General features: G+C 39.5%; 1 protein-coding gene across 8 annotated transcripts in view; it reads right to left on the minus strand.

Annotated features, from left to right (window-relative positions):
• The window catches only part of DGUOK (deoxyguanosine kinase), a 35,916-nt gene that overhangs the window by 2,907 nt on the left and 5,566 nt on the right, over nucleotides 1-27,443 (minus strand). For 3 of the 8 annotated variants that reach the window (XR_009521518.1, XM_060027510.1, XM_060027511.1), the window contains exons 2-4: nucleotides 20,798-20,910; nucleotides 7,818-8,005; nucleotides 4,161-4,308 (exon numbers count right to left, since the gene is read on the minus strand). Coding sequence is in view for 7 of the 8 variants with exons in the window: in XM_060027510.1 (XP_059883493.1) it covers nucleotides 4,161-4,308; nucleotides 7,818-8,005; nucleotides 20,798-20,910 (449 nt within the window). In the remaining variant the exon portion in view is untranslated. Of the gene's footprint in view, nucleotides 1-4,160; nucleotides 4,309-7,817; nucleotides 8,006-8,622; nucleotides 8,765-20,797; nucleotides 20,911-27,443 lie in introns of those variants that run through there. The other 5 variants (XM_060027517.1, XM_060027512.1, XM_060027514.1 and 2 more) reach the window with 5 other exon arrangements.

The following is a 27,443-nucleotide window of genomic DNA, read 5'->3' on the forward strand; positions in this document are numbered from 1 at the left end:
GCTGTTTCCCTCTTGTCCCATCTTTCCTCTAAGGAAAGAAAATCATAAACACATTTCATTTATGATCTTATGTCCAACTTTTCAAACTGATTAACACAGATCTAACATGTTAATACTTTTAGCACTTACCCCTTTTCATCTCTTTCCCCTGAATTAAGAACTGCTCTAAACTTAGTTGAAGTCCTTGTCCTAGGGATTCTATAATCTAGTTAGATAACAAGTAAAACGACATACACAAAATAGCAAATCAAGTGCTGAACTGGGAGGTTTGGATCTTAAGTGTGGCGGTCAGATAAGGGAGGCAGCAGTTGGGCTTAGGCAGTCAGAGGCGCTTCCCGGAAGAGGCAGGGCTCTGCCTTTATCTCTGGTACCAGCTTACTCAGCACCACTCTTCGAGCCAGGTGCTACGCTAGGCCCTGGACAAACACAGACCCCCAGTGGTATTTCAGCTGTATCAGGTGACAGAGGGAGGTCTGCACAGGGTGCTCTAAGGGCACAGTGACTGGGGGAGACCCAGGAGGCAGGCCAGAGTCCGTCTGGTTCAGGGCTGAGCGCAGGGCCTGGTAGAGCAGGTGGTCAATAAATATTTGTTGCACATACTCACTGAACATTTTCATTTCTGACCTAGACTATCTCTATCGGCCTTTTGCTCCTACTTGACTCTTTTCCATTTCTGCTTTCCTTGGCTCTGAACCTCCTCTTTCTCCTTCGGTCATCCTGCCCCTACTGGCATCCTCATCACTGACTGCTTCCAGACGTCTCCCCTTGTTCCCCTGCCTGCCCATCACACAGCTTTACACCACTGACTTCCTGATACCCAGTCTCCACCCCACTGATGACAGGTGTTAGTGACTTGTTGTATACTTTCAGAGAGATTCACGCATTTCACATTCTTAACCCCACCTTTAAAAAAAAAACCCATACATATAAAAGGTCTCCTACCACGCACTTAGTTCTTATTTTTCTTTACTTAACAATATGTCTTGAAGATTGTCACATGTCAGCATAGTACTTTCTAGTTCTTTTTCATGACTTCAGAATTGATCAGTGCATGGATGGAGCATAATCTATTCAACCGGTCCCTACTGATGACTACTGGGCTGTTTACAATAACTTGCTATTGTAAACAATGTTGCCTTGCACATGAACCATTTTGCCCATGTGGGAGCATATTTATGGAGTAAATTCCAAGGAGCATGATTAATAGGTCAAAAGTATGTGCACTGCTGGTACAGGCTGCCAAGCTGCCTCCTTAGAGGCTGACCAATTCACATTCCTGCCAGCAAGGTAGCTTCAGGATTTCTAAATATAGCAAAGCTACCTAGTTTTCCTGAGAGAAAAATATTATCAGAATTAATGAAAATGCGTATTTTTTAGAATGTGGCTTTATGGTTTCAATTATACACAGGGCAGAGCAATTCTTTTTATAAAAGCTATAATTATTCATTCATTGCTGGCAGGCAAACATTGATGCTAAAGTCTCGCCTGCTAAACTGGGCTATCATTTCCCTTTGCACTGTTAATTTGCTTAATAGAGCAAACTTTTCTTCCCTCCAGAAGCCTAGGTAAACTTCTATTTTGAGCATTTGGCATAAGTGTTGCTTTACTGATATGGTTACAACAAGTTCTTTAAAAAAAAAAAAACCTGTGCAGACAGTGCTTTAGTCTGGTCCCTCTTTACCTCAGTCCTCATGGGGAGGACATACTGAATATGAATAGGAAAGACAGTGCAGCTGGAAATGGCAGCTGCCCCTTCATTCCCCTGCCCGCTGCATCCTCACCGCCGGAAGAGCTGCTGTTCGGACTGCTTGAAGTCAGAGACAGCAACTGGACAGTGACTGCTAGTGGGTCTGGCCGCTGTGCTTCTCAAGCCCAGCATCCAGGTGCCACTTGTTCCCAGGCCTTTGCAGCACGCTGTGTCCAGACTGCAAACACGGCCTGGCTCTTGGAGGCACACTGGCCAGCTGCACTCTCTCTTCCCGATTCCATGGGGCACTGAGGCCCAGCCATTTCTCTTCTGATTTTTTACTGTTGGCTCGCTTGCTTTTTACAATTTAGGGGAGAGTAGGTGGGAAGGAGCAAAAGGCCCTACTTGAGCCCATCCCTCGAGCTCTAAACGTAGCATCTGCCAGGGGATTGAGCACTTGCACAGCTTTCTACACAGAGATGTTTTCACTTCTGTTCTGCTCTCTCTTAGATATAGTTCCCTTTGGGTCTCACAGAAGAGGTCAGTGGTGACTTCAGGGGAAGGATATCGACATTCCTGGTTCCTGGCTCTAATGCCATCAAAATAGCACCAAAATCCCCATTCAATATCAAAATGAATAAGCAATTTTCTTCTACCATCAAGTTGCAGTAATCCTTCAACCCTTATTCTACCCCAGCTGAAATACCCCAATTCGTCTCTCCAAAAAGATGTATCAGCCACACCATAAAAATAACAGTCACCACCACCACTGTCATCATCATTGTCTCTTCTCACAAAGTCATTCCAAGTACACAAAGAAGTGAGGAAGACGTTCTTCCTTCCCTTGCTGGGTCCCAGTGTCCCAGCAGGTTAGGTTAGGTTAGGTTAGGAACCAGGAAAAGGCTAGGTCAGTACTTTCAATTCTTCTCTTAATGCTTAGCCCCTCAATCTACTTCTGCTTTCAACTATCCATCCCATGAACTCCTACTGGAAACCTGTCACCTCTTCAAAATCCAACCACAATCTTCACTCAGTTCAAGTCCACAATGCTCTTACTCATCCATGAGCCCTCCTGGGGGCCAGGATTTTCCTCTCACCCTGAACCCTACACTCAGCTACTTCAAACCATCCTTTTGGCAGGGGTCTCCTTTTCCACTAATCACTGACACCAATCCCTGCCCCTACAGTACAGTCACCCTCATAATTGGCCTCTTCTATTCCTGCTCCCAGGCAATGAAGACTACTGTGCAAGAAGTCGTAAATACGCAAGGCAGCTACTTTCAGCTTCATTATTTTCACAGAAGGTTCTCAGCCCTCTGGCTTCACTGCATCTCTAGCTAAGTTTCACTTTAAACCTGAGACTCTATTTACTTCCGTGTAATCTCTTTATTTCCTCCTATGATCTAGCTTCTGCCTCACAATCTTCAGAAGCTCCTGACACAAAGAGCCCCAATACCTGGTCCCTGTCACACCCAAGGCATTCAAACTGGTCAGGCCCTTCCATCCGGTCCTCTCGTCTCTGGCTCCTGTGAGCCTGTGCAACTGGGGCTCTCCCACCCATTTTCTGATCAGTCAATCTGCTCTCAGCCTTCCCCCTTCCACAAGACTCAGTCCTGTCTCTAAGAGCACGGCCTCTAGCCTGAAGGGAGCTTTCCCTCCAAAGATAATGTGGTATATCTGGCATTTGACTGTATGTCAGATATTTGTCTAAAAAGGTGAGAACAACACATCCCTCAAAAAATAACCCCTGCCTTGACTCCCACTCCAGAAGAGCCCTTAGAAATCACTAGCCTGAGACACTGGATTTGACAGGCAAGGACTCCTCTGGGGAAAGGTTTCCAGGGCCTGCGCACGGTCACTGCCCGTTGGCAGAGCTAAGGACCACTGCTGTCTCCAGAGACTCCAGTGCTGCTGCCATAACATCACCCTACTGTGTGCTGGGCTGGCTCCACGGTCCAAGTCAGAGGGTCATGGGATGCAACTTCCACAGTCCATCTTGCCTTACCAGTGGCACCCTTAAGGTTCAAAAGGAGACTATAAATTAGGATGGTATCAGGATGAGGTGAGGAAACACTTTTCCTCCTCCTGACATGCTATTCAGGAAACCACCAAGACCATCACAGACTCTGATGACCCAGTTAGAGGGAAGGAAAAGCTGAGGCAACTGGCTACAGGTTAGCTGATCAGAGGGTCGAACCTGCAGACCCTGGTGATAAACATAAAGCCCAATTTTCTCTGTGTGGTTGCTACAGCAAGAAGGACACTTTCTACGCACAGGCATTGGCTTTAGCACTCTGCTTCAGAAAGCCTGTGGGTGCTCACGCTAGGATGGGAGGCTACTCATCCATTGCTCTCCGTGCTCCAGGTAATACCCACAATTGACCTTCTCCAACTGGAAAATCAGGGGCTCAGAGAACATCACCTCTTAAGTTTCATATGGCCCTAAAGTCTAAGGCTTTAAATTCTGTGTTACCTGGGGAGCAGCCTGGAGGTAGATGAAGCCATGTAATCTGAGCCGGCTGGCAAACTCCTGCAGGAGAAAATAATGCCAGTCCTGATAGATATGCCATTCGATGTCACTGAGGGAACCATTTTCAAAAAGAGTCTTTGCAAAGATATACCTGATTGGAAATGTAAGTAGGATGGGGAGAGGGGAGGAGAATGGGAAAGGGAATGAAAGGCCAAAGAAAGAGAGAAGCAAAAAAAAAAAAAATCAATAACCAACTTGTTCCATGTCTGTCCAAACCACTTAACCTTTCTAGCTCCTCATCAATCTTTTTTTTCTTTTTCTTTTTTAACTGAAGTATAGTTGACACTTAACCTTTCTAGTTCCTCACCCATCTTTAAGAAATCTGAATTCTTCACCTATGTCTCTCCCTCCTTGCTCAACACTAAGATGAGAATAGAATTTAGACTTCAGAGGCCAAAATCACAGCTCTCTGGATGGATTAATCCACTGGAAGAAAAGGAACACTGAAAGAGAATATCATTGGTCGCTAACAATTTTCCCTGCTGGAAACCAGTCAAAACATATAGCAAATGGTGCATGTAAACTCAAACTTGCATGTAAGCTCAAACTTTTAAGATTTCCTTATTATTACTGCAAGTAAACCCCCAAACAAAAAGCCAATCTAGTATAAAGCACCCACCACTTTTAATTTAAGGACTCAAGCCTTCTGAGTCTCCAGGCTACTGAGCCAACTTTTTGCCTACTTGAGAAGTAGAGCAGGAACTGTATTTAAACGGTGTCACCTATGGAGCAGTAAATGCACTTCCTACTAACTGCAGTATTACCAAGAAAGCAGACTCTCCTCCAAAGCAAGCACATATAAGCTCTTGCTTCCTCCGCTTCTGAGCTTCTAATCCAGATACAAGAAAGCTAAATCTAAAAACCAAACTAGTTTTGCCCCTTGCTTACTTCCATAACTAAAGGAGGATCTGGTGAATAGGAAATAAGAGTTAACTAGAAACCATCATGTCAGGAGGGTCAGTTCTGCTTTCAAACCTCAGGCATCTTGATACAAAACACAATTTACATCCTGAACAATGAACTCCAGTTTCTAAGGCAACGCTCAGCAACTGGCTACTTCTGGGAAAATGAAATTCAGAATCCTTATCTATGAATGGCTCAGGGAAGTATACACCGCAAGGCCGCGAGTGTTGCAATAAGAGAATGGCTTGCAGAGTCACACTCCTGAGTCTGGCCTGGCTTCAAAATTCACTAGCTGTGTCACCAGGGGCAAGACATCAAACTCTCAGCCTGCTTCTTCCTCTGTACAAAGGTAACAGTTGAACGTAACTCACAGAGTTGTGAGGACTGTATGTAATACTTACAAGGTGCTTACAAGAGTGACTGGCACATAGTACTCAAGACACCTTAGCTGTCACTGTAACTACTTCATCATTAGGCTATGAAGGCACTAATTTGGGAGCTCCAGAAGTCAACTCTTCCAGTCTGGAATGGCTTAGCTAAAGCCTAGCTGAAGGCAACAAAGAAAAGAGGCGAATTTCTAATTCAGTATCTGAAAAATGTTTTCAGCTTCTTCACAGGTAACATGGAAATTAAGATCTTATAAAGAGAAAGTAAATATCTGTTAATAAGTCCTATAAAAGGGCCCTCGCCTTTTTTGAAGATGAGCACTTCTTTATTTCTCCAGAGCTGGTGGTGAAGGGGCAAGAGGGCATAGAAGGCCGTGGTGCTGACTGCTGAGGGGAGGGAACCCTGCAGCCCGAATGCAGGGGCTGCAGGGAAGAACCGGCTTAAGGACCTAGGCATAAAGGTCCCTGCTCTAAAACCACATGCTATTATTTTCTTTCAACTCAAACAGAAAAGATTTAGATTTCTCCCTCCCTGTCATCCACTCTCCCAAACAAGCCATGTTCCTCCTTTGGAACACATATAACACACATAAGCACACGTGCAGTCTCAAAGTTCCCTGTTAGACTAAGGTCACCGTGAAGGCAAGGACTGGGTCTGCTCTGCTTACTGCTGCTGTCCAGTGCCTAAACATAGGCGGCATTCAACAAATCTGTGCTGAGCAAATGAATAAATGGATAAATGTTTAAAGGAGTGGAAGTCCCAAGGTTTTGTACCTTCTAAACAAAGTATTCTATTTCTAAGGGGTCTCTCACATGTCTATCTCACTAAAGGGCTGGAAATCAAAAGACTGATGGTAGGGACTTCCCTGGCGGTCCAGTGGTTAAGACTCAGAGCTTCCACTGCAGGGGACACGGGTTCGATCCCTGGTCAGGGAATTAAGATCCCACATGCTGCACAGCGAGGCCAAAAAAAAAAAAGATGGTGAATGTTTCCAAGCAGGTAGTAATATGTAATGCATCTTCCTAATTCAAGAGGCATGGCTTGGGAGAGGGGAAAGGAAAATAGGTAGTAGGATATCCAACAGTTGAAAAAGAACTAAAATCTATAGCCCAACCATTTATAATTCATATGTTTCGCTTTTATAAAGAGTAGGCTCTCTCTTGGGGTCCACAGAGAAGGAATGCCTAGTCTATAGGGTTTGTTTTATGTATCTTGAATGATTTTTAAGTAATGTCTAAAAAAAAAAAATCACAATACATTTACAAATGTATTCTTATTTTTTTCCCTCCAGGAGGCTTTATGGGAGCACTCAGGAGCAGAGCTAGTTTTTCTAATTTGGAATTAAATGGGTAACCAATCTAGTGTTTTCAGAAGTGAGTGGACAATAAAAATGCAACATTTTCCATTTTGATAACTCAAGGGGCTTAAGATAGACCATCATGCCACCATTTCACACTGACAGAGGTCATTCATAACCTTCAGATAAAAAACCCTCAGTGATGTCCAGATTAAGGCACCCTCACTTCATCTTCAAATGGCTTATACACAAGTCACAGACTGGTTTTGTGGCAGAACCAGGAATTCCAGAGCATAGATGGACTAGCTCCTCTAGAACAGACGGGCTGAATTCCCAAGCTATCTGCGAGCTTTCATTAAAAGTGACTCCTCATCTCACTCCCTCAGGTGGTCAGGATGATGCTCTTCGTCTGACCTGTAAGAGATTGGATGTCTCTTACAGATTCTGGCCAACAATAAGCCCTGCCACACAACAAAGGGTCAAAAAAGGTTAAATCCAAGATAGAAGCCAATTTTACAAGTCTGCTATTTCTACTCAGAAATCCTTTCTTGAAGAATTTAAAAAAAGGATAAATTTATTTCTCCTATCATTTTAGGAACACATTTTAATTCCGACTGCTTTTTTCTCCCAGGTGATAACCAACCACTGATTCATTTGGTTTCCTAGAACATATGCTGCTACTTAAGTGTCTATTCTGTGCCTTTTAGCATGTAATGGTTATACTAGGTAGCTACCCGCCTGCTTCTATGCTAGAAAAGAATAAGGAAACATAATCAGTGCCAATGTGAGAAATTAAATGCATTCAGATTATGAAAAACACAGTCTCCTTTCTTGACATATATGGTAACTGTGAAATTATAAGTCTGAACAAATCTGTATAGTGTTGTCTTTAAAAAGACAATTTTTTCAAGTATCATTTTCAATGACAAGAGCAGTGCAGAGTCTGAGCAAGAGGAGAAAACATGCAGCGCTAAGCACAGAGCTTGTGACTGCTGGAGGGCTCAGGGTCTTACCTGTCGCTGTATACAGACCTCTCAAAGATCTGTACTGCCTGCTTGGCCTCTAAGAGTTTCTCAGGGAAGGGCTCCAACTGTACTTTCAGGCGGCTCATAAAAGAAAATGTCTGGAATGTGTAGCACCATCGTGCTGGCTCCTGGTACATCATATCCAGCAAGTTCCCAAGACTGGGGGCAGTGCAGGCCTAGAGGTAAATTATGAAAGAGGAGAATTTCCTAGAAGGCATATTTACTTCACAGTGTTTACCGCCCTTCTACCCATCCGCCCACAAGTGTAATAATCAATGAGAGATGCAATTACAAAAGTTTCCTTCCACTAAAAAGATATAATCACATCCCTCAGCTTAGTCAAAGCTACATAATCAAGGAAGAGATTTTCCTACCTTACTAGACAAGAATCTGACAGAGGGAGATGACATGCCACCTTCAGCATACCAAAGAACAGCAGAGGAAGAACCACCCATAGAATTAGCACATTCGCTGATTGGTGGGTTTGTGGAGCATGTTGGAGGAGGACTTAACAATCAACAACCATCTGAAACTCTACTTGGAATCAGATGTTTCCACCGTAACACTATGTTGCTTCTCTTTTGAGCTTCCATTTGTGGCTATTTCTTTCTAAAACTTCAACCCAGGCAAGAAAGTAACTGATTATTTGAAAATCCAACCAACCAAACCGAGTTCTCTCTCCCTTATAGCAAGGCTACAGTTTGTTAAACAAACAAATGAACAAACAAAAACAAACAAATCCCTCCTCCTCGACTCTAGACACTTTATGAAAGGCATGTGAAGACCCACTTACTCAGCAGGTGCAGGTGGGAACGTGTCTAAGATACTCAGGAACCCCGGATTCTTTCCTGGGCTCTGCCACTGACTCAACCCAAAAGTGAGTTTTGCGAAAAGCACTCTGATCTGCGTTCATTCAGTCACCATGAACTGAAGGCCTGTGTGGATAAGATGCTACGTGAGCTAGGTGCTGTAAGGGGTACAGAAACAAAACTAAGATTTATCTCAATGTTCACTGTGCTATGTTATCTCATTTAATCTTCAAAACAGCATCATGAGGTAGGTACTACTGTTATGCCCATTTTCTTGAGGAGAACATCCACTCAGAAAGGTTAAGGAACTTACTTGTCCAAAGTTTCATGGTAAGTGTTGAATGGGGACTCAAACCTGGCTTCCTCTAACTTCTTCATTCTAATATTTCTTCATATAAAGGCAAGCAAGACATGGTTCCCAAACTCAAGTAGCTCATAATGCATATGGAAAGGGGGTGACAAAGATATGGAGAGCTAGACTATAAAGCAGAACATACAACAAAGGGGTGATCACGGTATGGTGGAGGGAATCTGAGAAAGTTTCTGGAAAAAAGTGGCATTAAGCTGGGAAGTAAATGATACATAGAATCTCCACAGATGGAAATGGGGATTAAGAAGAAAGTATTTCAGGTAGAGACAAAAATACACGGGGTGGGGGGAAAGGTTAGACAACCACAAGTGGTCCAGTTTGGCTAAATATCACCCCTGGATTCCAAAGAGGGGTCCTATGCTTTGGAAGCCTTCAGCAGAGTATGTGTGTAGAGCAGAGTGGATCACAAAACAACTTCCCTGCTTTCAATTCTGCAACCCACAAACACAAACCAGCCTCACAAATGGCCCCTGGCCGAGAGCTGGAGGTTGAAGCAGGAGGACAAATTTGAATCTACTTGAGTCTCCGGTGGTGTCACTAGAGACTGGAGGCAGCCCATGGTTACAGCATAGCTCTGAGACTGCAGGGAAGCCTGCTGAGTGGAGTAGGGCACTGCGATGGCAGATGCACTAGGTTGACTGGGCGGGGATTCTACCAGCAGGCTTTGGGTTACCAAAGGGAGCCTGTTCCAGAATAAAAAACTGTACAGAGGCCTACACAATTTCTAAAGAACCTATTTCAGCTACAGAACGTATGCAAATATCCCTTCAAACATATACACAATAGAGGGACAATCACTGGATATAAAAATATCCAGCAATTCAAAAGGAGTGGACCCATCCGTGTGTTCAGGACAAGCAGCCTCTCAGGAGACAGAGCTATTGCCACAAACAGGAGAAAACAAAAAAATCTCAATGGGACTTGAGACTGCCACGTTGATGAGAACAGGCTATCATAAAAGAGGAACAACTGACTTTCCTGGCAGTCCAGTGGTTAAGACTCTGCACTTCCACTGCAGGGGGCATGGGTTTGATCCCTGGTTGGGGAACTAAGATCCCACATGCAGCGTGGCGTGGTCAGAAAACAAACAAAACGGAGCAATATGAAAAGAACATTCTTAGAGGAGAAAAACGCAATTGCCAAAACAAAACTCCCAATGAAGATAGTAACCAGCAGACGGTAAACTGCAGTAAACCTAACTAGTGAATATCATACAGAATATCAACTCAAGAAATTTCCCCTAAACTAAGAGAAAAAAAGCAGAAAATTATGAAAGAAATAAAAAGAAATACAGTTTAGGAGATACAATATACATTGTTATATAGTGGTAGGGTATTTTTTGTTTTTTCTTTCTTTTCTCTGGAAAGATACATTAAGATGTAATGTCACTTGTGTCCTACCTGACAGCAGTGAATACAATTTTGTATCAAACAACTTTTCAAACAAAGGCTAAAATGATGTGCAACTTCACAGTACCCATATCTCAGACAAAGCTACCTAACCAAAGCAAACGATTTTCCCTCTCATGAGATAAAATTCCAATATAGAATGGTGAAATGCCACGCCCAATAAAAAAAGAGATCAGCAGAGGAAGACCACTACTCATAAGGTCTCCTTCTCATCAAATTTCACCATCACTGAGAATCACTGTCTAGTAGAAACATGACATATCTCTAGGTATTTTAGAACAGAAAGGAAGTTTAAAACCATGCTACAACTAGGAGCTATAGTCAGGGGGAACTGATCAGATGAAAAAGAAGCCAAAATCAAAGAAAAAAATTGAAGAAAATCTCTGAAGATGTGAGACTTTCCACCAGAGAAACTCACTAAGTACCAGAAAGGATTTAATATAGATTTACATACACAGCTTTCACACACACACACCCCCAGACCTAACCTAGCAAGATGTCAACAATTCATGAAAGCAAAACAAAACAAAAACTTAAGGAGGGGGAAAACATTAATTACTTATTAAAAAAAAAAGATCAGAGCCATATAACACTTCCCTACAACAGAAACTAAAGACATTTTAAGACAAGAAATCACTCAGAAATTATACCAACCACATTCTGAAAAAAAAATGCTCTAAAATATATTTCAACCAATTGGAAAATGAATCAAAATAAAGAATTAAGAAATGGGAAGAAGTAATAAGAAGACAGTGGTCAGTGAATGACCAGTAGAACAGTTAAGTATAAAGTAATTATTATGAATGTGGTGAAGAAGTTTACTGCCAATTTCTATAGTTAAAAGAGAAATTTCAGGGAATTTCCTGGTGGTCCAGTGGACTTGGTAGGACTTGGTACTTTCACTGCTGGTATCCAGGTTCAACCCCTGGTCAGGAAACTAAGATCCCACAAGCCTTGTGGCATGGCCAGAAAAAAAAAAAAAAAAAGACAGAGAGAGAGAGAGAAATGTCACTACGTAAAAACATTCTGGATCTATAAAGCTATAGATTTCTATACCTGGGGGATGGAGTCTGAAGAAGAAAGTAATACAAAAAAGTAGTAAAATTTATTTTTTTCTTTCATAGAGACCCCATTAACATTGATAAATAGGTTTAAACATTTATATATATATATATATTTTATTGAAGTATAGTTGTTTTACAATGTTATATTAGTTTCAGGTGTACAGCATAATGATTCTGTATTTTTGCAATTTATACTCCATTATAGTTTATTACAAGATAATGGCTATAATTCTCTGTGCTGTACAGTATACCCTTGTTGCCTCATCTATTTTATACATGGTAGTTTATACCTGTTAATCCTACATCCCTAATTTGTTCCTCCCCCTTCCCTCTCTCCTTTGGTAACCACAAGTTTGTTTTCTATATCTGTGAGTCTTAAACATGTATATTTTTAATTTAAACGTTTCCACTAGTAGAGTAAAAATAGTAAAATTTCCATACGAATGAAGGGGAGATAAATGAAAGAAATATTCAAATACAGCAAAAAGGAAAAAAAGGAGATGAAAGCACAAAATAAGGTGGCAGGAATAAATTAAACATAATCATGATAAAAGAGAAAAATTCCCAGGAAAGGCAAACCCTAAGATTGGGTAAAAGCTAAAAATCCTGTTCATAAGTGAAACGCCTAAAACAAGATGACATACATTAGCTGAAAGTAGAGGGGCAGCAAAATCCACCAGGTAGATGCAAATAAAACGAATGCAGATGTGGCAAAGCTGTATTAAGAAAAAAAAAGCACTGGGACTTCCCTGGTGGTCCAGTGGTTAAGACGCCACGTTCCCAATGCAGGGGGCCCGGGTTCGATCCCTGGTCATGGAACTAGATACCGCATGCCACCAATAAGAGCCCACATGCCAAATAAATTAATTTAATTAATTTTTTTAAAAAGCATTAAATTCTACAAGACTAGTAAAGCAATAAAGACGCCACAAAAAAGTCATGAACCTTTTTACATGGAATAATAAAGCACTGAAATACAAAAATATAAAGTCAATTAAAACTACAAGGAGAAACAGACAAAACACAATAAAAGAACAACACTTTAGTACACTTCTCTCAGAATTTAATAAAAACAGTAGACTCTCAGAATAAGAATTTGGAGGATAAGACTCTTAATCATTATTTTTTCCCACATATCTGAAACTGGGATACATCTTATAATGCTTACTAAACGTAATAGACATTTTAATTATTCCTTAGAAGTGTCACTAAATTGATAATGTCTTATAATCAATGACATCTTGGAATTTATAAAATATGTCACATCAAACTACATATACCTTACAGATAATACATATTCTTCTTAAAAGTCCATGGCACACTTATCAAAATTGATCATAGATAGTCAATGAAGAAAATCTCAGTAAGTTTCCTCAGTGAGAAACTGGATAAGCCACATTGATCATAACAAAATAAACTCAGAATTAACAAAATAATAAACATACAAAATCTACTCAGAATATGCAAAACACTAAAAATAAATCTTAGGCAAAAAATAAATTAAAATTACAAACTCTTCAGAAATTTCAGTTAAATTCTCATATGTCAAAATCTAGAAGACAGGGCCAAAGCTTATCCCATGAAAAAAATTTCCTGTTGCAAATGCTTTTATTATTAAGGCAGAAAAAAGGGAAAAATACACAAATTAATCATTCACACTAAAGAGCTTTAAAAATGCAAAGAAATTCTGAGAAATAAATAAATTTAAAAGCAAAAATTAATGAATTAGAATGCAAGCCCCAATAGAATTAAAAATTAAAATCCATTAATTGGGTCTTTTAAAAAAGGACAAATAAATAGACAATCATCTATCAAACCTATTCCTCCCAAAATATTCACACAGATAAGCAACATCAGACAAAAGATACAAAAACTCTTGATACAGAAGAATTTAAAGTATAAAAGAATACATGTAATAATTTTACATTATTAAATTTGAAAATCTCAATAAAAGGGCAATTTTCTAGAAAACAAAATTATCAAAACTGATTAAAAACCCTGAATAATAACTGAGGAAGAAACAGTTGTCTAATAACTATTCCCCCCAAACAGCACTGAATCCATGTAATTTTAAAACTGATTTCTGTCATACCTTCAAGGAATAGATAATTTCTATGCTAAAAATAATACAAAGCTTCCAATTCACTTTCATAACCCTGATGGTAAAACCTGTCAAAAACTGTACACATAAATATAATACCAATTAAATTTAATACACACAAAATTCCAAACATATTAGCAAATTAATGCAACAGTACACCATGACCAAAAGGGTTTATTCTAGGAATGTGAGGATGACATCATTACCCAATCTATGACTAAAACTAAAAGGAAGAAAGAAAAATCCCACGGTTAACTCACTAGGTGCTAAAAAAGGCTTTTGATGAAAACTCAACATCTGTTACTGATAAAAACAGTTAATATCCTAGTAATAGAAGTACCTCCTCCACATGGTCTATTGAAATGAATGACAAGCACAGATCTTAACAATGATACATTAGAGGTACTTTCGCTAAACACAGAAAACATAAAAGTGACTACCATCACTGCTATTATTCAATATTGTTCTGGAACTTCTATCCAACAAAAGAAAACAGAAATGAGGTTTGGATATTGGAAAACTCTTACAACTGATTAGAATTTAGAGAAAACTATTATTTTCTAAAATCTCAAGCAAATAAAGCAAAAAAAAAATTAATGTGAGAATTAAGTCACACAAGACATACAACAATCAACTGCTTTTCTTTCAAATAGCAATAACCAGTTTGAAACAGATGAAGGGAAAACAGATCCCAGTCACAATAACAACAAAATATATAATCACTCAGGAATAAACTAAACAAGACTATTACTGGGGATTCAGATAAAAACTTGGGGAAAATCAGACTCCTGTAGATTTTAAAGTCACACAAAGAATAAAACCTTAAAAGCAAGAGAAAAAAAACCAAGTGCCTGTTTTTATAATCTTGGCTTGTAAGAGGTCTTTTTAAACCTTCACGTCAAAGGCAGTAACTAAGAAGAAAACAATAGACTTGACCACATAAAAACTTAAAAGCATTATATTGCAAAATACATCATACAGAAAAGGAAAGAAAAGATGACAAACTGGTGAGAGTATCGACAATATATGACAGAGTTAAGATATATTTTTTAACATCTTTATTGGAGGATAATTGCTTTACAATGGTGTGTTAGTTTCTGCTTTATAACAAAGTTATACATATACATATATCCCCATAACTCTTCCCTCTTGAGTCTCCCTCCCTCCCTCCCACTCTCCCTATCCCACCCCTCTAGGTGGTCACAAAGCACAGAGCTGATCTCCCTGTGTTATGCGGCTGCTTCCCACTAGCTAGCTATTTTACATTTGGTAGTGTATATATGTCCATGACACTCTCTCACTTTGTCACAGCTTACTCTTCCCCCTCCCCATATCCTCAAGTCCATTCTCTAGTAGGTCTGCGTCTTTATTCCCGTCTTGCTCCTAGGTTCTTCATGATCTTTTTTTTTTTTTAGATTCCATATATATGTGTTAGCATACGGTATTTGTTTTTCTGTTTCTGACTTACTTCACTCTGTATGACAGACTCTAGGTCCATCCACCTCACTACAAATAACTCAATTTCATTTCTTTTTATGGCTGAGTAAAAACTGTATATGTATATATGTGCCACATCTTCTTTATGCATTCATCTGTTGATGGACACTTAGGTTGCTTCCATGTCCTGGCTATTGTAAATAAAGCTGCAATGAACATTTTGGTACATGACTCTTTTTGAATTATGGTTTTCTCAGGGTATATGCCCAGTAGCGGGATTGCTGGGTCGTATGGTAGTTCTATTTTTAGTTTTTTAAGGAACCTCCAGACTGTTCTCCATAGTGGCTGTATCAATTTACATTCCCACCAACAGTGCAAGAGGGTTCCCCTTTCTCTACACCCTCTCCAGCATTTATTGTTTGTAGATTTTTTGATGATACCTATTCTGACCAGGTGAGATGATATCTCATTGTAGTCTTGATTTGCCTTTCTCTAATGATTAATGATGTTGAGCATTCTTTCATGTGTTTGTTGGCAATCTGTATATCTTCTTTGGAGAAATGTCTATTTAGGTCTTCTGCCCATTTTTGGACTGGGTTGTTTTTTATTTTGATATTGAGCTGCACGAGCTGCTTGTAAATTTTGGAGATTAATCCTTTGTCAGTTGCTTTATTTGCAAATATTTTCTCCCATTCTGAGGGTTGTCTTTTGGTCTTGTTTATGGTTTCCTTTGCTGTGCAAAAGCTTTTAAGTTTCATTAGGTCCCATTTGTTTATTTTTGTTTTTATTTCTATTTCTCTAGGAGGTGGGTCAAAAAGGATCTTGCTGTGATTTATGTCATAGTGTTCTGCCTATGTTTTCCTCTAAGAGTTTGATAGTTTCTGGCCTTACATTTAGGTCTTTAATACATTTGGAGTTTATTTTTATGTATAGTGTTAGGGAGTGTTCTAATTTCATACATTTACATGTACCTGTCCAATTTTCCCAGCACCACTTACTGAAGAGGCTGTCTTTTCTCCATTGTATATTCTTGCCTCCTTTATCAAAAATAAGGTGACCATATGTGCATGGGTTAATCTCTGGGCTTTCTATCCTGTTCCATTGATCTATCTTTCTGTTTTTGTGCCAGTACCATACTGTCTTGATTACTGTAGCTCTGTAGTATAGTCTGAAGTCAGGGAGCCTGATTCCTCCAGGCCCGCTTTTATTTCTCAAGATTGCTTTGGCTATTCGGGGTCTTTTGTGTTTCCATACAAATTGTGAAATTTTTTGTTCTAGTTCTGTGAAAAATGCCATTGGTAGTTTGATAGGGATTCCATTGAATCTGTAGATTGCTTTGGGTAGTAGAGTCATTTTCACAATGTTGATTCTTCCAATCCAAGAACACGGTATATCTCTCCATCTATTTGTATCATCTTTAATTTCTTTCATCAGTGTCTTATAATTTTCTGCATATAGGTCTTTTGTCTCCTTAGGTAAGTTTATTCCTAGATATTTTATTCTTTTTGTTGCAATGGTAAGTGGAAGTGCTTTCTTTCACTTTCAGATTTTTCATCATTGGTGTATAGGAACGCAAGAGATTTCTGTGCATTAATTTTGTATCCTGCTACTTTACCAAATTCATTGATTAGCTCTAGTAGTTTTCTGGTAGCATCTTTAGGATTCTCTATGTATAGTATCATGTCTCCTGCAAACAATGACAGCTTTACTTCTTCTTTTCCCATTTGGATTCCTTTTATTTCTTTTTCTTCCCTGATTGCTGTGGCTAATACTTCCAAAACTATGTTGAATAAGAGTGGTGAGAGTGGGCAACCTTGTCTTGTTCCTGATCTTAGTGGAAATGGTTTCAGTTTTTCACCGCTGAGGATGAGGTTGGCTGTGGGTTTGTCATATATGACCTTTATTATGTTGAGGAAAGTTCCCTCTATGCCTACTTTCTGCAGGGTTTTTATCATGAATGGGTGTTGAATTTTGTCAAAAGCTTTCTCTGCATCTATTGAGATGATCATATGGTTTTTCTCCTTCAATTTGTTAATATGGTGTATCATGTAGATTGATTTGCATATATTGAAGAATCCTTGCATTCCCGGGATAAACCCCACTTGATCACGGTGTATGATCTTTTTAATGTGCTGTTGGATTCTGTTTGCTAGTATTTTGTTGAGGATTTTTGCATCTATGTTCATCAGTGATATTGGCCTGTAGTTTTCTTTCTTTGTGACATCCTTGTCTGGTTTTGGTATCAGGGTGATGGTGGCCTTGTAGAATGAGTTTGGGAGTGTTCCTCCCTCTGCTATATTTTGGAAGAGTTTGAGAAGGATAGGTGTTAGCTCTTCTCTAAATGTTTGATATAATTCGCCTGTGAAGCCATCTGGTCCTGGGTTTTTGTTTGTTGGAAGATTTTTAATCAGTTTTAATTTCAGTGCTTGTGATTGGTCTGTTCATATTTTCTATTTCTTCCTGGTTCAGTCTCAGCAGGTTGTGCATTTCTAAGAATTTGTCCATTTCTTCCAGGTTGTCCATTTTATTGGCATAGAGTTGCTTGTAGTTATCTCTCATGATCCTTTTGTATTTCTGCAGTGTCAGTTGTTACTTTTCCTTTTTCATTTCTAATTCTATTGATTTGAGTCTTCTCCCTTTTTTTCTTGATGAGTCTGGCTAATGGTTTATCAATTTTGTTTATCTTCTCAAAGAACCAGCTTTTAGTTTGATTGATCTTTGCTATCGTTTCCTTCATTTCTTTTTCATTTATTTCTCATCTGATCTTTATGATTCCTTTCCTTCTGCTAACTTTGGGGTTTTTTTGTTCTTCTTTCTCTAATTGCTTTAGGTGTAAGGTTAGGTTGTTTATTTGAGATGTTTCTTGTTTCTTAGGGTAGGATTGTATTGCTATAAACTTCCCTCTTAGAACTGCTTTTGCTGCATCCCATTGGTTTTGGGTCGTTGTGTTTTCGTTGTTTTCTGTTTCTACGTATTTTTTAATTTCCTCTTTGATTTCTTCAGTGATCTCTTGGTTATTAAGTAGTGTATTGTTTAGCCCCCATGTGTTTTTTTTTTTTTCGGTACGCGGGCCTCTCACTGTTGTGGCCTCTCCCGTTGCAGAGCACAGGCTCCGGATGCGCAGGCTCAGCAGCCATGGCTCACGGGCCCAACTGCTCCACAGCACGTGGGATCCTTCCAGACTGGGGCAAGAACCCACGTCCCCTGCATCGCCAGGCAGACTCTCAACCACTGCGCCACCAGGGAAGCCCGTGTTTGTATTTTTTATAGATTTTTTCCTGTAATTGATGTCTATGATATTTAACATACGAGTTTTTATGAAGCCATTACAAAAACCTGCAGATCTCAATAGAGAAAAAAAAAAAAAAGCAAGAGGTTTGAATAGGCATTTCACTAAAGAATACTAATAAATGGCCAATAAACATTAAAAAGTTCAATTCACTGGTAATCAAAGAAATGTAAAATAAAATAACACAGCATTCATTTTCTTGCCTCTCAAATCAGAAAGGATGAAAAAAAAAATAACACCCAGTGTTGCTGAAAATATGAGAAAAATAGTACAACTTTTCTGAAGGAAAATTTTATAAAATATAACAAGTCTCAACAAAACATGTTGTTTTTCGACATCAAATTCCAGTTCTAGATTACCCTCAAAATTAGCTATTAAAAAGAAAAAAGATATAGCGACAAAAATATTCATCATTGTGACACTGTTTATAATAGGGAGAAATTAGAAAACTAAGTATTCAAAATAAAAGACTGAATAACTAAATGATAGTACACCATATTATGCAGTATACAGCAACCATTAAAGTGACATTACCTTGTAAAGGTAAAAGGAAGAAGACCTTGGATATCAAGTGACATGCAAGTGACAATCACAATTTTTGTTTTAAAAGAGGAAATGTATATATGTTCTATACATTTATATAAGTGTATATAAATATATACATTTTCTCCTTTGTAGATAGAAATCTAAAAGGACAAAAATGTTAACTGTTTTACCACTGGATAATGGGATTATGGGAGTAATAGTTATCTAAGTTTTGACAAAATTTAGTGGTTTAAACAAAAAACATTCATTAAATCCATTTCTGTTGGAAAGGAATTTGGGACACAGCTTAGCTGGGTGGTTCTGCCTCAAGGTTTTCCATGAGATTTCAGTCACGACATTGGCTGAGGCTACAGTCATCTGATGACCTGACTGGGGACTGAAGGATCTGCTTGCAAGACTCACTCACAAGGCTGCTGGCAGGAGGACTCAGCTCCTTGCTGCATGGGCCTCTTCACAGACAGGTATGCTGCATTATATGGCAGCTGGCAACACCAGAGCCAAATGATCAAAACAGAACAAAATGGAAGATACGATGTCTTTTATGACCTACCATAAAGTCACACACTGTTAAATTGCTACACTGTATTCATTAGAAGCAAGTCACTAAGTCCAGGTCACACTCAAGGGGAGAATTAAGGTCCACTTCTTGAAGGAAAGAGTATCAAACCATTTGTGGATATATTTTTTAAATCCCCAAAACAGGTGACCTGTGGCATACTCAGAAAAAGATAATTTATTTTCTAAATGGAAAAGTTAATTCACAAATACACACACGCATGCACACATATACATATAGACATATGGAGACAGTTTAAAAAACAAATATCCTCAATAAGTATTTTATTTGTCTGCCAAAAAAGGTAACACAATCCTAAGTTGGAATAACACATAAATGGCACCCAGAACAAGTTCTATGATATTCTATACCATTTAGACTACATCCAGAATGTCCTGTTCAGCTCTGAGTACCACTCTTACTAAAATCTAGGTGGAAAACTAACAAACTGGAGCACATCTCCTAGACAAAGTTACTTCAGCATGAGAAATAGTCTGAAGGAAAACGGTATTTGGTTTCAAAGAGAGAAGACTTCAGGGGGAGAAAAAGCAGGCAAATCTTTGCCTTAGAAATGTACGAAGGTTGCCATATGGAAAAGTTACAAGACTTCACAGGCAGAATTTGAACCAATGAGTCAGAGTCACAGGTATGCAAAGTGGCTCATACAAGAACTTTCTAACAATAGGTTGTAAAAACAAGAATGATGCACTCAGTGAATGTTCCCAGGACTGCAGGAGTCTGTGGAGACTGAGGCATGGTGCTGCTACTCCCTCAGCTACCTCTAGTGTTCACGTTCAGATTGGTTCTTCCCTACTCACACTGATGTGGCTGGTGGTTTGGTGCTCTCCCAAAGCAACATACCTGACACTAGGGCTTAAGCCACGAGGCATACATGGAATGTACAGTGCTTGGGATAGCATTGTACATAGTATGCACTTTATATAAACGTTAGCTATTATTTCTGCATTGACTCAAAATGTGACAAGATGCTCTCTAAGGTCCCTTTCAATTTCTAAGACTTCATCAATTAAGTTAAAATCATTATAATTAACTACTAATCCTTATGGTCAGTTTCAGTAATATACTTAAAGGTAGGAATGACAAAATTAATCTTCAAAGCCAGGATGGCTGGACATGCTTTGGGAAACCACAAAGAACAGAGACAGTCACTTATATAGACATGTAAAAACCAAGAAAATCAAAACTAAACATATTCAAACAAGTCATATCCTCTCTGGTGTACATGGTCGCTTTAGGCAATGAAGGTGCTGATATTTTAAAAAGGAGATTCCAACTGGACTACTTCACCTACTCAGAGCAAATTAGATTATTACAATTAGTTTATTCACCTATGCCTGCCAACTACCCACCACAACTGAAAACTTACGTTTTGGGTGCCAGCAGCCTGGACATTCTGCCATGTTGCTACAGGTTCTGTAGCTACGTGCCACTCTGGGTGAGTTTTCGTGAGTAACTTCACAAAGGTGGATTTTCCCACAGCTGCAATGCAAACAGCATGTATTGGGATGCATCTCAAATCAGGGTTGCAGGAGAAGGCTGCTATTAAACTCTGTCACAAATGCCCAACTCAAGGGAACAAGTACCAGTTTTTCCAATTTCAAAACTCAGCAGCCACATCACTGTCAGACTAACCAGTCACCATAATGAATGCAGGCAACAGGGAGGAAAAATACCCTTAAGATTTGATTTGTAATTTTAATGTCCCAACCTCTCAGAGGAAAAGAGTATTTAATAACAGTTAAAAATGGAATAGACTCTCAAAAGTAGATGAAATCAGCTACATGTGTTGTAAAGCTTGAATCGCACAGTCCTATTTATTCGGTGACAGTATAAAAATTACAAGTTTTTCAAGATAGAAAATGAAGACAATGACCCTCATTCATTCAACAAATCTAACCAATATTCAGGGAGTGCTATTATGTGCTCAGACTGTCCGGCACTGGAGGTACAATGGTAAACAAAACACAGGATGGATTTTGCCCTCACAGAGCTTGTACGAGAGACGGATACCAAATAAACACATGAGTAACTAATAACAAATTGTATTAAGTGCTAGGAAAGAAAAATGCAGGATGGCTCTAATGTAGCTCAGGAGATCAAGGAAGGTTCCTCTGAAAAATGTTACCTGAGGTGAGACCTGAAAGACAAGGACTGGTCAGGCCAAGAGTGGGGGAAAGGTTGGGAAAAGAGAAAAACGGCGTACAAGAAGACAGAAGAGGTATCTGTGGCCCTGAAGTGACAGTGTGGTCAAACGAGGGAGAAGAATGGCTCAAAATGAGTGTGGAGAGGCTGGTAGGCAGGCCAGGGCCAGGTCACATGGGGGGCCCTGTACCATGGTAAAAAGTTTGAATTCTATTCTAAGGGCAATGGGATATCAGTGATGATGGGTTTTAAGCAGGGAAATGACCATGTCATTTTTAAAAGACCAGCTCATTTTTAAAAGACCACTCCACCTGCTGTTGCACTGATGTAGAATTAGGCAGACCAGTTAGAAGATAACAGTAGCTTCAACCAAGGAGAGAGCAGAAGAGGTAGAAAGCAGTGATTGAGAAATATTTTGGAGATGAAATTAACCTAGTGCCACAACATTCACGTTCTCTTTTCCCATTTACACCAACATCTAGCCCATACCTTCCTGAATTCCAGACTCACTATCTAAGAGCCCTCCAGACATTTCCACTTGGATGTCCTAGAAACAACTCAAAGTCAATATATTCCATAAATGAACTCATCATCTTCCCCACCAAACTGAGCTTTCTCCCATATCCCAACCGCAGGGTAAGACAGCACTATCCACTCAGTCAGGACTTCTTCCTTCTCTGCCAAACCTCAAGTGGCCACCAACTGCTTTTGAACCTGCCTTCTAAAATTTCCACATCTGTCCTTTTCTCTCTATTCCCACCTCCTGCTCAAGACCAGGCTTTCATTTCTTGCCTCTCCAACTCTGGCCTTGCCCTCTTCAATCCATCATTCATACTGCAGCCACACTGAACACAAAGTAACACTGCTTAAAATCCTCTGGCAGCTCCCTATTGCCTTCACAACAAAATTCAAACCCTTTAGCATGGCCTATAAAACACATCAAAATCTGGCCCCTGCATAGACCTCTCTGCCTCACTTCCCTTCAGGCATCCTGAGCTCCCAACGGACCAAACTCTTTGCAACTCTAATCATGCCATGCTGTCTGCTGCAAATGTGACTTTGCATATGCTTTCTCCTCACCTGGCCAACTCCTACTCAATCTTCAGATTCTGCTCAGATACACCTCCTGTGTGAAGGCTTTCAGGACCCTGATGCCTCTAAGTTGGATTAGCTCCTTTGTGCTTGGCCTGGCAATCTGGGTAAGACTCCATGACTGCCATTGTAATTCTGTTTCTCTAAGTAGAAGATGGGGTTCCTTCAGGGCAGGAACCAAAGCCCAGACTAATGACCTAGCTGAATGAATAAAACAAGTAATACATTATTAATTCCACTTCCCTACGAAACCCACATTTGTTGAAAATCAAAACATGAACTATAACAATGTGCTTGGAGCTCAATCTCCCCTGTGAGAGGTGATCTTTCTCAAGTGAGTTCTACCCTTAGGAGGAACCCAAATGGAAGGAAGAGAAGGAAGGGGGAGGCACCCTTCCAGTCAATTCTATCAGCCACTCATAGTTACTGATCAGGAGCAAAGAGACATCTCAGCAGAAGAGCCCACACATCCAATATCTGACATTTATTACACACCACTCCAACTCCTCTCTGAACACACAGGGTAAAGAACAAACACATAAATCTGTACATCTTGTACAGTCACACTCATCTCTCAGTCCCACCTCCACCCAACTCCTGTGTGCCTTTGCACATGTGCTCAGCCTCTGCTCCTCCCACACTTCAGTGAACAAATGCCTTCCCCTGCTCTGCTCAGCCTGTGTCTAAATCCCTTCCCCCACTAAGCATAAGGCCCACCTCTTCCGCAAAGTTCAGGACATCTCCAGCTCACACCAAATTCCTACCACATTGGGCAGCTGAATCAAACAAGCAATATTTATTAACTGCCTCTGATACATTTAGCATTTAATTGTTTTGATTGTTTCATGAGCCTCAATTTTGGTTTCCTAACAGGATCTGAATCTCTGAGGTTGGATCACAGGAATCCACATTTTTAAAGCATGCCCCAAGTGATCGTGAGGCAGACTTATACTGGAGATTGCTATCTAGAACAATCTGATCACAATCAACAGAGGTGGTTTTTTAAAAATATGGGTTCCAAAACCACATCCCAGACTACTAAATAAAACCTTTTGGGCTTGTCATGGAGTGCCCAACAGAGTTGCAGGAAATACAAATTGGTTGAATTTGTTTATTATCAGATACCTACCTGTCCTGAATAGTCCCTACTTTAACATATTTGGCACAGATAGTCAATATTTAGATTGCAGGTTGGTGATTAAGCCTAAAACATGGTCTCTGGCTATGGGCTGAAAAATTATTTTAATTAATATGAAAAGACGAAGGTAACTGATTTGTGAGATGGGTGGGGTTGAATGGTTGTTAGAATTACTTAAATTTTTTAAAAGTTAAAAACAACTACCCAAGGAACGATTGCAGATGGAAAGGAAGGGCGCTGAGGGTTAGGGCGTACGAACTTCACCTCTGAGATCAGAAGGGCAGTCAGTACTCTGAGAAACCGACTTATGCCATTTAAACACACAAAACCCGGAATGCCAATAAATGAGACGTAATGGGAAATATACAGTTCCAATTAGAAACAGTCACACCAGGGCAACACCCCCACCTTGCACACCATCCCCCATTTCAAAGCTTTTGGAAATCCAGTTTAGCAATGAGAAGCCAGAGTTTCAGCAAAGAACGACAGTAAATCATGGTGGAAGGTCCTAGGAGCTTTGCCATCCATGATGCTGTAGGGCTCGGAGAGCCTGGGTAATTTTCCATAGGGCGGCATTTCTTAAAACTGCATTCCAAGGGAACTCAGCTGCGCCAGGCACCACCCACAGATATGGAATAATTATTTTAAAAAATAATTCAAAAGTATGTATTTATATTAAAACTAGACATAACTTTTTTAAAGCTATGATACCTGACTGTAATAGTTTTTTTCTTCCTTTTAAGAAGTTTTGTAAAACAGAAATATAGATCAATGGAACAGGATAGAAAGCCCAGAGATAAACCCATGCACATATGGTCACCTTATCTTTGATAAAGGAGGCAAGAATATACAGTGGAGAAAAGACAGCCTCTTCAATAAGTGGTGCTGGGAAAACTGGACAGATACATGTAAAAGTATGAGACTAGATCACTCCCTAACACCATACACAAAAATAAGCTCAAAATGGATTAAAGACCTAAATGTAAGGCCAGAAACTATCAAACTCTTAGAGGAAAACATAGGCAGAACACTCTGTGACATAAATCACAGCAAGATTCTTTTTGGCCCACCTCCTAGAGAAATGGAAATAAAAACAAAAATAAACAAATGGGACCTAATGAAACTTCAAAGCTTTTGCACAGCAAAGGAAACCATAAACAAGACCAAAAGACAACCCTCAGAATGGGAGAAAATATTTGCAAATGAAGCAACTGACAAAGAATTAACCTCCAAAATTTATAAGCAGCTCATGCAGCTCAATAACAAAAAACCAAACAACCCAATCCAAAAATGGGCAGAAGACCTAAATAGACATTTCTGCAAAGAAGATATACAGACTGCCAACAAACACATGAAAGAATGCTCAACATCATTAACCATTAGAGAAATGCAAATCAAAACTACAATGAGATATCATCTCACACCAGTCAGAATGGCCATCATCAAAAAATCTAGAAACAATAAATGCTGGAGAGGGTGTGGAGAAAAGGGAACCCTCTTGCACTGCTGGTGGGAATGTGAATTGGTTCAGCCACTATGGAGAACAGTATGGAGGTTCCTTAAAAAACTACAAATAGAACTACCATATGACCCAGCAATCCCACTACTGGGCATATACCCTGAGAAAACCATAATTCAAAAAGAGTCATGTACCAAAATGTTCATTGCAGCTCTATTTACAGTAGCCCGGAGATGGAAACAACCTAAGTGTCCATCATTGGATGAATGCATAAAGAAGATGTGGCACATATATACAATGGAATATTACTCAGCCATAAAAAGAAATGAAATTGAGTTATTTGTAGTGAGGTGGATGGACCAAGAGTCTGTCATACAGAGTGAAGTAAGTCAGAAAGAGAAAGACAAATACCATATGCTAACACATATATATGGAATCTAAGAAAAAAAAAAAAAGGTCATGAAGAACCTAGGGGTAAGACGGGAATAAAGACACAGACCTACTAGAGCATGGACTTGAGGATATGGAGAGGGGGAAGGGTAAGCTGTGACAAACTGAGAGAGTGGCATGGACATATATACACTACCAAACGTAAAACAGATAGCTAGGGGGAAGCAGCCGCATAGCACAGGGAGATCAGCTCAGTGCTTTGTGACCACCTAGAGGGGTGGGATCGGGAGGGTGGGAGGGAGGGAGACGCAAGAGGGAAGAGATATGGGAACATATGTATATGTATAACTGATTCACTTCGTTATAAAGCAGAAACTAACACACCATTGTAAAGCAATTATACTCCAATAAAGATGTTAAAATAATTAAAAAGTAAAAAAATAAAATGTATATAAAAAAGAAGTTTTGTATTTTTTTTAAGACAAATGTTTTAAAGTATTCCCAGGGGTCTCATAAGAAAGGCGTTCTCTGCTTTTCCACTGCTACGCTGGCCTCCTCCTAATGAGCAGAACATCTGTATGCACCAAAGTCTCTCTTCTTCAGGCAGGGCCAAATGACAAATGCCTCCCTCTGTCTCTATGCTGAGCACTAGCCTCTTTTGATATCATTATCTCAGACTTATCACAATTAAGTTAGATCCCAGCTTAACTGTTCTCTTTCAATATACTTTTTAATATCATGAAATTTGGGAGGTATCAGATGTCATAAGCAGCATTAAATCTTCCTTTAGGGCCTTGGCTATCACTGTACTTTATTATGTGTGCCATGACTTGAGAAAGGGTGGGAGGTACTTTGTTAGAGTACATTATATCAACATGTTGATTTTTATTAGCACCAGGATCGTCATTCCACAGGCTGGATCAAAGAGTTCTGTTGTTAACATTCATCTCTTCCTAAATAATAGTTCTTTTCTCCTACAAATTTTTCTATAAACTACAATGTCTGTTATAGCTACATTATACTAAAAGCTAGTAGTAAGATAATAGTATCTGATGTAACACTCAAAATGATGTATTATTTTAAATTTAATATAGTTGTAGTTCATGGCAGCCTCTTTAAATATACCATCATCTTCAGGCATTTTCTTCTGAACAAGATGTAAAACCCTGTACCAAAAAGCAAACAAAAGCAGTAAATATAAAGCTGCCTATCTTTAAACAAAAAAATTCTTCCAAAGAAAATTTAAAGCCTTTATTTCAGGAACTACATTTGATGCTGCATTCATTCATTCAACCAACAGATGTTTACAGAGTAGCCACTAATGGTGGGTACTATAACTAAAATGATGAAGTGAGCTGAGGTGCTGCCCTCAAGGAACTTATATCAAGGCTAAGCACCCAGGATCAAACAGGCTCTGAGCCTAAAAGCATTCTGGGAAAAAAAAATCACTCAGCTGACTTAAATGAAACTTGATATATTTCAGCCCTGATTACTTTTATCTTCTTTTCATGAGAAAAAAAAATTTGTTGTTAAAAAAAAAAGTTCCTCACAGCTTCCAGAGTACAACTCAAACTTCTGCGTTTAGCATGAGACCCTTGCTGATCTGGAATGCCCTCACCACCTCTGCCCACCAGCTGATTCATCCTTTCACTGTCACCTTCTCAGTGAGGTCTCCTTGAACTCTCTCCAGCTCCACTTTATCCTTGGGCAGAGTTAATTACTGCCTGCTCTGGTCTACAGAGGCATCACACTGTAATTATTTGTTGACTCACCACTCTCTCCCTCTAGACT

Source organism: Delphinus delphis, chromosome 12 (assembly GCF_949987515.2).
Source record: "Delphinus delphis chromosome 12, mDelDel1.2, whole genome shotgun sequence".
Taxonomy (NCBI): Eukaryota; Metazoa; Chordata; class Mammalia; order Artiodactyla; family Delphinidae; genus Delphinus; species Delphinus delphis.